At 40.1% G+C, this 12616-nt stretch overlaps 1 protein-coding gene across 1 annotated transcript in view; it reads left to right on the forward strand.

Annotated features, from left to right (window-relative positions):
- LOC127872466 (SCO-spondin-like) overlaps positions 1-12616 on the forward strand; it is a 64985-nt gene that overhangs the window by 48021 nt on the left and 4348 nt on the right. Inside the window, exons 20-24 of the mRNA XM_052415800.1 lie at positions 1709-2426; positions 3306-3438; positions 5362-6312; positions 7276-7446; positions 7762-7965. Coding sequence (XP_052271760.1) covers positions 1709-2426; positions 3306-3438; positions 5362-6312; positions 7276-7446; positions 7762-7965 — 2177 coding nt within the window. The remainder of the gene's footprint in view (positions 1-1708; positions 2427-3305; positions 3439-5361; positions 6313-7275; positions 7447-7761; positions 7966-12616) is intronic.

Here is a 12616-nt window from a genome sequence, read left to right on the forward strand (position 1 = left end):
TTTAAATATCACTTCCATTCTTCTTTTGGTTTTCTGTTTTGTATCTATAGGTTTATGACCAGCAATATGTTATAATGTAAAATAAGCCGCGAAAACTCCCCGTAACATCCCGTACTGCGTGTGATGCAGCTAAGAACTGCACAGAAAAAGACATTCGCTATACTTGATCTCATTCATTAAACTATTTACGCCGTATATCTTTTTTAAAGATATTTCTTGTCTTTAAATAGTTTCTTAATGGAAAAAAACAAAACTGTTCTTCATGCTTCTCTTAAATTATATATTTTTTTTAAATATTTTTTTATTCAATATCAGACATACAATGTATACATGTATATGATCATACGAACACAGTGATACCATGTAGCAGCAATAATGTTCAAACATGTTATATTTATATTTTTTCACAAATAAGCGGCTTATACAATATTGGATAAACCTATTAATAACCCAAAAACAAACTAACACAATTATGTGTAATCATAATATCGGCCTGGAATAAATATGACCTACTTTCAAATGAAAACCGGAAATCATGAGAAAGATCGTCGTTATAGTCATAAATAAACTTCAAATGAATTAAAACTTCTAAAAATGGAAACATATTTACTGTCCAGCACGTCTTGAGGGGTTTTCGTACAATGAGGAGGGCCGATACTATGATAATAAGGAATAAAGCTTTGTTAATTGTGAAAAAATGTATGTGGCCCTTTTGTTATTTTGTGAAAGTATTGAAATAAAAAAATGTTGAAATCAACTTTAAATGTTTTTTTTTTTTTGTATTTGTATGTTTGAATAAATTACTCGTCTTGAACCCCTTAACAAATCAATAGTTTGAATAAGGAACGAGTTTACCACGGTAAGAGTTTACTACCGTGCGAATTGAACGAAATACTTACGAGCTGACAAAGATACGAGTTGACTTAGGTACGAGTTGACTGACTTTTAACCTAAGGGTGAGGGCGATAATAAAAATGTTAATAATAAACGTTAAACTTTAAATAACATGTTCTAAAACTTGAGAAAATTAGCATTAAGGTCGAGTTTAAACTGTTTAATGGTACTGACATACACGCACAAATCGCGTCTTTTAAAGTAAAGGTAAATAATGTAGTTCAATTAAATTTATCAGATAATTAAACACGTTGAAACTTTGGAAACCTAATTTTACTTATGAAATATTAACTTGGTCAAAATCAGGGAAATAAATTACATTCGTTATGTATATGTTAGATTAAACGTGACGTATTATTAAATTTCCGTTGCATGTTATATTAAATTAAACGTAACGTTTCACACAGTACAACGTAAAGCGCAATTAGAGGTCATATGGAAAGGCGATATCAATTATCGGTTTCACATGTAATTATGCATAATATTAAATATGCTACAATCTTCGCAAAACGTTTATTAAAATGATGAAATGTTTTTTTACAATGTAATAATACTTTTATAATTATACGTTAGTTGATGGCTATTGGACTGAATGGACGGAATGGAATGTGTGTACCTTGACATGCGGAAGTGGAACACGTGACAGATCACGTAGCTGTATAGAGCTAAAGTACGGCGGTAAAGGATGCGAGGTTGGTGACAATATACAAAGTGAACTATGCAACATTCAAGCATGTCCAATTGATGGTTATTGGACTGCATGGACGGAATGGAATGTGTGTACCTTAACATGTGATAGTGGAACACGTGACAGATCACGTAGCTGTATAGAGCCAAAGTACGGCGGTAGAGAGTGCGAGCTTGGTAACAATACACAAAGTGAACCATGCAACCTTCAGGCTTGTCCAATTGATGGTTATTGGACGGAATGGTCGGAATGGAATGTGTGTACCTTGACATGTGATAGTGGAACACGTGACAGATCACGTAGCTGTATAGAGCCAAAGTACGGCGGTAGAGAGTGCGAGGTTGGTAACAATACACAAAGTGAACCATGCAACATTCAGGCATGTCCAATTGATGGTTATTGGACCGAATGGACGGAATGGAATGTGTGTACCTTGACATGTGATAGTGGAACACGTGACAGATCACGTAGCTGCATAGAGCCAAAGTACGGCGGTAGAGAGTGCGAGGTTGGAAACAATACACAAAGTGATCCATGCAACATTCAGGCATGTCCAATTGATGGTTATTGGACTGAATGGACGGAATGGAATGTGTGTACCTTGACATGTGATAGTGGAACACGTGACAGATCACGTAACTGTATAGAGCCAAAGTACGGCGGTAGAGAGTGCGAGCTTGGTAACAATACACAAAGTCAACCATGCAACATTGAGGCATGTCCAATTGATGGTTATTGGACTGAATGGACGGAATGGAATGTGTGCACCTTGACATGTGATAGTGGAACACGTGACAGATCACGTAGCTGTATAGAGCCAAAGTACGGCGGTAGAGAGTGCGAGGTTGGTAACAATACACAAAGTGAATCATGCAACATTCAGACATGTCCAATTGATGGTTATTGGACTAATTGGACGGAATGGAATCAGTGTACCTTGACATGTGATAGTGGAACACGTGACAGATCACGTAGTTGTATAGAGCCAAAGCACGGCGGAAGGGAGTGCGAGCTTAGTAACAATACACAAAGTGAACCATGCAACATTCAGGCATGTCCAATTGATGGTAATTGGACTGAATGGACGGAGTGGAATGTGTGTACCTTAACATGTGGTAGTGGAACACGTGCCAGATCACGTAATTGTATAGAGCCGAAGTACGGCGGTAAAGAGTGCGAGGTTGGAAACAATATACAAAGTGAACCATGCAACATTAAGGCATGTTCAATTGATGGTTATTGGACTGAATGGACGGAATGGAATGTGTGTAGCTTGACATGTGATAGTGGAACACGTGACAGATCACGTAACTGTATAGAGCCAAAGTACGGCGGTAGAGAGTGCGAGCTTGGAAGCAAAACACAAAGTGAACCATGCAACATTCAGGCATGTCCAATTGATGGTTATTGGACTGAATGGTCGGAATGGAATGTATGTACCTTGACATGTGATAGTGGAACACGTGACAGATCACGTAACTGTATAGAGCCTAAGTACGGCGGTAGAGAGTGCGAGCTTGGTAACAATACACAAAGTGAACCATGCAACATTCAGGCATGTCCAATTGATGCTTATTGGACTGAATGGACGGAATGGAATGTGTGTACATTGACATGTGATAGTGGAACACGTGACAGATCACGTAGCTGTATAGAGCCAAAGTACGGCGGTAGAGAGTGCGAGCTTGGTAACAATACACAAAGTGAATCATGCAACATTCAGACATGTCCAATTGATGGTTATTGGACTGAATGGACGGAATGGAATCAGTGTACCTTGACATGTGATAGTGGAACACGTGACAGATCACGTAGCTGTATAGAGCCAAAGAACGGCGGAAGGGAGTGCGAGCTTGGTAACAATACACAAAGTGAACCATGCAACATTCAGGCATGTCCCATTGATGGTTATTGGACTGAATGGACGGAATGGAATGTGTGTACCTTGACATGTGGTAGTGGAACACGTGACAGATCACGTACCTGTCTAGAGCCAAAGTACGGCGGTAGAGAGTGCGAGCTTGTTAACAATACACAAAGTGAACTATGCAACATTCAGGCATGTCCAATTGATGGTTATTGGACTAATTGGACGGAATGGAATCAGTGTACCTTGACATGTGATAGTGGAATACGTGACAGATCACGTAGTTGTATAGAGCCAAATAACGGCGGAAGGGAGTGCGAGCTTGGTAACAAAACACAAAGTGAACCATGCAACATTCAGGCATGTCCTATTGATGGTTATTGGACTCAATGGACAGAATGGAATGTGTGTACATTGACATGTGGTAGTGGAACACGTGGCAGATCACGTAGCTGTATAGAGCCAAAGTACGGCGGTAGAGAGTGCGAGCTTGGTTTTAACAGTACACAAAGTGAACTATGCAACACGCAGGCATGTCCAATTGATGGTTATTGGACTGAATGGACAGAATGGAGTTTATGTTCATTGACATGTGATAGTGGAACACGTGACAGATCAAGAAGCTGTATAGAGCCAAAGTACGGTGGTAAAGATTGCAAGGTTGGTGACTATATACAAAGTGAACTATGCAACACACAGGCATGTCCAATTGATGGTTATTGGACTGAATGGACGGAATGGAATGTGTGTACCTTGACATGTGATAGTGGAACACGTGACAGATCACGTAGCTGTATAGAGCCAAAGTACGGCGGTAGAGAGTGCGAGGTTGGTAACAATACACAAAGGGAACCATGCAACATTCAGACATGTCCAATTGATGGTCATTGGACTGAATGGACGGAATGGAATGTGTGTACCTTGACATGCGGTAGTGGCACACGTGACAGATCACGTAGCTGTTTAGAGCCAAAGTTTGGCGATAAAGGATGCGGAGTTGTCGACAATATACAAAGTGAATTATGCAACATACAGGCATGTCCAATTGATGGCTTTTGGACTGAATGGACAGAATGGAGTTTGTGTACCTTGACATGTGATAGTGGAGCACGTGACAGATCACGTAGCTGTATAGAGCCAAAGTACGGTGGTAAAAAATGCGAGGTTGGTGACAATATACAAAGTGAATTATGCAACACACAGTTATGTCCAGTTGATGGTTATTGGACTGAATGGACGGAATGGAATGTATGTACCTTGACATGTGATAGTGGAACACGTGACAGATCACGTAGCTGTATAGAGCCAAAGTACGGCGGTAGAAAGTGCGAGCTTGGTAACAATACACAAAGTGAACTATGCAACACACAGGCATGTCCAATTGATGGTTATTGGACTGAATGGACGGAATGGAATGTGTGTACCTTGACATGTGATAGTGGAACACGTAACAGATCACGTAGCTGTATAGAGCCAAAGTACGGCGGCAGAGAGTGCGAGGTTGGTAACAATACACAAAGTGAACCATGCAACATTCAGACATGTCCAATTGATGGTTATTTGACTGAATGGACGGAATGGAATGTGTGTACCTTGACATGCGGTAGTGGCACACGTGACAGATCACGTAGTTGTATAGAGCCAAAGTTTGGCGATAAAGGATGCGAAGTTGCCGACAATATACAAAGTGAATTTTGCAACATACAGCCATGTCCAATTGATGACTATTGGACTGAATGGACAGAATGGAGTGTGTGTTCCTTGACATGTGATAGTGGAACACGTGACAGATCACGTAGCTGTATAGAGCAAAATTACGGTGGTAAAAAATGCGAGGTTGATGACAATATACAAAGTGAATTATGCAACACACAGTTATGTCCAAGTGATGGTTATTGGACTGGATGGACAGAATGGAGTGTGTGTTCATTGACATGTGGAAGTGGAACACGTGACAGATCACGTAGCTGTACAGAGCCAAAGGACGGTGGTAAAATATGCGAGGTTGGTGACAATATACAAAGTGAATTATGCAGCACACAGTTATGTCCAAGTGATGGTTATTTGACTGAATGGACAGAATGGAGTGTGTGTTCCTTGACCTGTGGAAGTGGTACACGTGACAGATCAAGAAGCTGTATAGAGCCAAAGTACGGCGGTAAAGATTGCGAGGTTGGTAACAGTACACAAAGTGAACTATGCAACACGCAGGCATGTCCAATTGATGGTTATTGGACTGAATGGACGGATTGGAATGTGTGTACCTTGACATGTGATAGTGGAACACGTAACAGATCACGTAGCTGTATAAAGCCAAAGTACGGCGGTAGAGAGTGCGAGCTTGGTAACAGTACACAAAGTGAACTATGCAACACGATGGCATGTCCAATTGATGGTTATTGGACTGAATGGACAGAATGGAGTGTGTGTTCCTTGACATGTGATAGTGGAACACGTGACAGATCAAGAAGCTGTATAGAGCCAAAGTACGGCGGTAAAGATTGCGAGGTTGGTGACTATATACAAAGTGAACTATGCAACACACAGGCATGTCCAATTGATAGTTATTGGACTGAATGGACGGAATGGAATGTGTGTACCTTGACATGTGATAGTGGAACACGTGACAGATCACGTAGCTGTATAGAGCCAAAGTACGGCGGTAGAGAGTGCGAGGTTGGTAACAATACACAAAGTGAACCATGCAACATTCAGACATGTCCAATTGATGGTTATTGGACTGAATGGACGGAATGGAATGTGTGTACCTTGACATGTGGTAGTGGTACACGTGACAGATCACGTAGCTGTATAGAGCCAAAGTTTGGCGATAAAGGATGCGAAGTTGTCGACAATATACAAAGTGAATTATGCAACATTAAGACATGTCCAATTGATGGCTATTGGACTGAATGGACAGCATGGAGTGTGTGTTCCTTGACATGTGATAGTGGAACACGTGACAGATTACGTAGCTGTATAGAGCCAAAGTACGGTGGTAAAAAATGCGAGGTTGGTGACAATATACAAAGTGAATTATGCAACACACAGTTATGTCCAAGTGATGGTTATTGGACTGAATGGACAGAATGGAGCGTGTGTTCATTGACATGTGGTAGTGGTACAAGTGACAGATCAAGAAACTGTATAGAACCACAATTCGGCGGTCTTTTATGTGGGGAAGGTATCCGCTTCGAGTCGAAATCTTGCAGTACCTTATCTTGCCCATGTAAGTACATTTAAAATGTGTTTATGCAAAAAAGTACACGTGGGCTTACATAAATTTGTAATCATTGTAAACGATTCATTTACGTCAAAGCACAGAACAATGATAATGATTGTCTATAAAAAGATAGATTCGATTCATAATGATTTACTAGTATGTGCTACTTGGGAAGTCATGTTATCTCAACATCTCGTTAAATACAATTTGGTCTGTTCATACTTCTCAAAGTGTGAATATAACAACAAGGTTTGTAAGACATTTCCTAAAATAGATATACAGCAACTGCAAATGACAGCTTTATCCATGTAATGCTTATATTTCCCCAACTGCTTTTTTCTTTGATCGCATCACTCGTCTCAATGACTAACATTTTAGCCCAATTTCTTAATGATTCTTCAAAGGTAAATGGGATATCGTGTGGACTTGCAACGGACAGACAAAGGACGTTGTTATACGCCCAACATCGCAGACGGTTAATAAGATTAACATGTGCGGTATTTCGCATACGTTCAGTCGTAGAGAATATATTATAGTCCATGGTCGTGTACATATATTACAGAAAAATACGTCGTATAAATCTTACATGCCTCTACATCACAGTGACCGGTGGATGGAGTTCGTGGTCGCACTGGTCAGAGTGCTCGCGCACGTGCGGTGTTGGGGAGAGGTCACGTGCTCGCATTTGCCCCGAGCCTGCACCACAGTGGGGTGGCGCTTACTGCAGCGGAATGCGCACGGATACAGATGCGTGCCAATTAAAAACCTGCCCTGGTAAGGAATCCATGTAAAATGTCAACGTTCGTAGTCTTATTGCAAAACATTAACAAACATGCTAATCCATACATGTGGGTTAAGGGTTTGCGCACAAAGTAATTCACATACAATATAAATTGAGATAATTGAAATGGGATCCGTGTGGTAATAACAAACATCCATTCTAAAAAAACTGCGTACCAACAGCTACATGATTTACGTAATACTAGTATGACTATACTAAAACATATTACCATGGCGTTTCTCTACATAAAAATAAGCCGTATAGCTTTGACTGACCAGTTCGATGCTATTTGTTTTGCTTTTCCTTAGTGGATGGTGAGTGGAGTGACTGGACCAAGTGGTCAGAGTGTATCAACATGAGCAGCGCCGCATGTTCGTTTCCAATGAACACGAAATGCACGTGCGGAACGGGCCGAAGGACACGTGACAGGTCTTGTGATAGCCCGTCTCCACAGTTCGGCGGGCTAAACTGCACCGGGGTTTACGCAGAATCAAGCCAGTGCTTCGTACCATGTAAGTATGCACAACTTCACGTTTGGTTCATAAAGTTACGTTTTAACTTAACATCATGATTAAAGTTATTGTTTTATTGTATAGTCCTGTTAACCGCAACTCAACGCTTAAACAACGTAGTTGACACAACTAAAACATTTACCTGGTAACTTCCACGAGTAGATTTATATGGGAAGGGGGCGCACCTGTCATCACTGGCCATAAAATTATGGAAAGAGAAGCGCATCAAGAATTATTTAGTCATCGAATACAAACTTTTGAAACAATCTGCCGAAGCTGTTTATGAAATTTAAAGGTAAACATTTACTTTTCTTCATACGAAGTTACATTTCATTGTCATATTCGAAATGCCACGATTTAAACAGAAAATCTTCATTCAATTAACACCCTTGCCTAGATAATAAAAACGCATTGACGCGGTGTATGAGTGTTTTTTACTTCCATATAGAAATTTATATTCTTTTATCTTTGGCAATATCAAACGGGGAATCTGCATGAACATCTAGCATGGTAACACTCTCTAATGTTATATATAATAGTAATGTGTGTATGATGAATGCAATTTTCGACAGGAATGACTGCATTTTCGCGTGCTTTAAATTTGTTAATTTAGCGCAGCCATATTTTCGTAAATCAGCTTTGACTTCAGCAGCAATTTTCCCCAATACAGTGGCATCTCCATTAAGTACACACGTGACATTTCTACAAAAACGTCAGAGGGCGTTTCAAACATGTTATTACACTGTACATGGGTAAGCTAAAGCACATGATTGAAATCAAACATGAAGTTTATTTTTTTTCCAAATTGCTTTACATTCAAAGATCATGCTAAAACCAACGTTTTCAACATTCATGGATAATGACCGAAACATATATGTAACCACTCCCGCAATTCATATCATTTTGTGTATATTATGTACAATAACTTACCAAACAACAGATCTGTGCCAAAAAAACACTTGTTAGAACACTTTCTAGAATATTTCAAATCACGTGTGTAACGTATGTACTCTACTCCATACTGATGGGTCCTTCACCACCTTTATTTCCTTTAGGGGTTTTATTCCAATCCACAAGCTTTATTCTGAATTCTGAACGAGAATACGTTTGAAGACATGTATTTATTGTTACATTAACAATTATCTGACCATATCCGCAACAAATTATATTCTGAACTATAGATGTTAGCTATAGTGATACCAGGGTGCGGGATCACGTGACGTTGTGGGGTTCGCAATTAAACGTTAATGGATGTAAACACACCGGTAAGTGGTGCTTTTTATTCAAATTACGTTTTAAAACAATTTTTCTTAAGAATTTCAACTTGTGCATAACAGGCAGATTTTAATTCTGCTTATGGCCATGTGAAATACATCAAAATTACTTTATATAATAAGCATGTGTTCTTGTTCAAAAAGTATTCAAAGATTAATTTGTATACCTTACGATATCGGCACAAACTGCAGGTACAACTGTCTTTTATGCACTAAAGATTTTTTTTCAATTACTTGAGATATTTGTTTGCAAAAATAATGTTCTTAACGGTGTGTTTACATTCTGTGTTTACATATGAAATCTACTCACCCTAAAAAATTATCATTGACATGTAAAAACATCCGGTCCTTAGCGCCACCTCGGTAGCATTGACTCCTTTATTATTGCATCGCAAAAAGATGTGGCGCCCGTGATTAACGGCCGTGGGTACGGTACGTTAACCCGATTGCGACCCGTTGACTTGGCGATTTGAAAATAAACACCTTTTACCATTAATTGCGCAGGTTGCCCAGAAGCTTTTGTCCTTTGAATCGACACCAGTGCCATCGGAATGAGTGTTCTCGAAAACAGGGCTTCTTGTTACCAAGGCTCGCAACCGCATTAGCCACAAGCTAGTGGACAGAGTCGTTTTCTTGAACAAATGAACCCCGTTGTTTTGTGCATGTTCTGCATACATGTATATTTGCTGATTTGTTTGAACTGTGTGTCTTTTTCTGCAGGTTTCACACTCACACATAAATAACCTATACTGAAGGTTTCACACGCATATCGGTGTCCTATACTGCAGGTTTCACACTTAAATTGGTGTCCTTTATGGAAGTTTTCACACTCATGTTGGTGTCCTATACTGGAGGTTTCAAACTAACATAGGCGTCCCATACTGCAGGTTTCACACTCACATAGACATCCTATACTAAAGGTTTCACACTCACATTGGTGTCGTGTAATGCAGGTTTCACACTCACGATAGTGTTCTATACTGAAGGTTTCATGCTCACATTCATGTCCAATATTGCAGGTTTCACACGCAAATTAATGTCCTATACTGCAGGTTTCATACTAAAATTGCTGTCCTAAACTTCAGGTTTCACGCACAAGTTGGTGTTCTTTACTGCAGATTTCACACGGACATTAGTGTCCTATACTGCAGGTATCAAACTCAAAAATTGATTCTCTATACTGAAGCTCGCACTCTCACATTGGTGTCATTTACTGATGGTGTCATACTTAAATTTATGTATACACTTATGCAGGTTGCACACTCACACGGGTGTCCAATACTGCAGGTTGCACTCTCTCATTCATTCTCTATACTACAGGTTTCACACTCACATTGGTGCCCTATACACAAAGTTTCAGACTCAAATTGGTGTCTTATACTGCAGGTTTCACACGTACATTAGTGTCATGTACTGCAGGTTTTATTCTCACATTGACATCCTATACTGCAGTTTTCACACTCGCATTCATGCTATATACTGCAGGTTTCACACTCACATTGATGTCCTTTATTTCAGGTTTCAAATTCAAATTCATAACCTCTACTGAAGGTTTAACACTCACATTGGTGTCCTGTACTGCATGTTTCACAGTCACATTGGTGTCCTATACTGCAGGTTTCGCACTCGCACATTGATGTTGTATACTGAAGGTTTCACACTCATGTTGGTGTCTTATACTGCAGGTTTCACACTCCCATTGGTGTCCTTTACTAAAGGTTTCTCACATAGATGTCATATACTGCAGTTTTCACACTCACATTGATGTCTCATACTTTAGTTTTCACACTCACATTCATCATCTAAACTGCAGGTTTCACACTCAAATTGATGTCCTATACTGATGGTTTCACACGCACATTTGTGTCCAATACTGCAGGTTTCACTCTCACAATCTTGTCATATACTGCAGGTTTCACAGTAACATTGGTGTTTTCTACTGCATTTTTTACACTCACATTGGTGTCTAATACAGCAGGTTTCACTCCCACATTGGTGTCCCATACTGTAGGTTTCACCCCCCATATTGTTGTCCAATACTGCAGGTTTCACACTCATATTGGTGTACAATACTGAAGGTTTCACACTCACATTGGTGTACAATACTGAAGGTTTCACACTAACATTGGTGTACAATACTGCAGATTTCTCACTCACATTTGTGTCCAATACTGCAGGTTTTATGCCCACATTGGTGTCCTTTACTGCAGGTTTCACACTCACATTGATGTCTTATACTGCAGGTTTCACACTCACATTGGTGTAAAATACTGCAGGTTTCACACTCACATTAGTGTCCAATACTGCAGGTTTTATGCTAACATTGGTGTCCAATAATGCAGGTTTCACACTCACATGGTTGTTCTATACTGCAGATTTCACACTCACATTGGTGTCCAATACTGCAGGTTACACACTCACATTGGTGTCCTAAACTGTAGGTTTCACACTCACAATGATGCCTTATACTGAATGTTTCACACTAAGATTGGCGTCATCTACATCAGGTTTCACACTCTTATTGGTGCCTTCTACTGCAGGTTTCACACTCCCATCGGCGCCTTCTACTGCAGGTTTCACACTTACATTGGTGCCTTCAACTGCAGGTTCACGATAACATTTTTGCCTTCTACAACAGGGTTCACACTTACATTGGCAACTTCTACTGCAGGTTTCACACATACATTGGTGCCTTCTACTGTAGGTTTCACACTTACATCAGTACCTTCTACTGCACATTTCTTACTTTAAGTGGTGCCTTCTAATGCAGGTTGCACACTTACTTTGGTGTCTTCTACTGCAGGTTTCAGACTTACATTGGTGCATTCTACTGCACATTTCTTACTTTAATTGGTGCCTTCTACTGCAGGTTTCACACTAACATTGGTGTCTTCTACTGCAGGTTTCACACTTACATTGGTGTCTTCTACTGCAGGTTTCACACTTAGATTGGCGTCTTCAACTGCAGGTTTCACACTTACATTGGCGCCTTCTTCTGCAGGTTTCACTCTCACATTAGTACCTTCTACTGCAGGTTTCACTTTCACATTGGCGGCTTCTACTGCAGGTTCCATTCTCACAGTAGTGCCTTCTTCTGCAGGTTTCACTCTCACATTAGCGTCTTCTACTGCAGGTTTCACTAAAAAATTCGTGTCTTTTACTGCAGGTTTCACACTTACATTGGTGCCTTCTACATCAGGTTTCACACTTACATTCGCTCCTTCTACTGCAGGTTTCACTCTCACATTAGTACCTTCTACTGCAGGTTTAACTCTCACATTGGTGCCTACTACTGCAGGTTTCACTCACATTGGCACCTTCTACTGCAGGTTTCACTCTCACATTAGTGCCTTCTTCTGCAGGTTTCACTCTCACAT

The sequence above is a fragment of the Dreissena polymorpha genome, chromosome 3 (genome assembly GCF_020536995.1).
Source record: "Dreissena polymorpha isolate Duluth1 chromosome 3, UMN_Dpol_1.0, whole genome shotgun sequence".
NCBI classification, from domain to species: Eukaryota; Metazoa; Mollusca; class Bivalvia; order Myida; family Dreissenidae; genus Dreissena; species Dreissena polymorpha.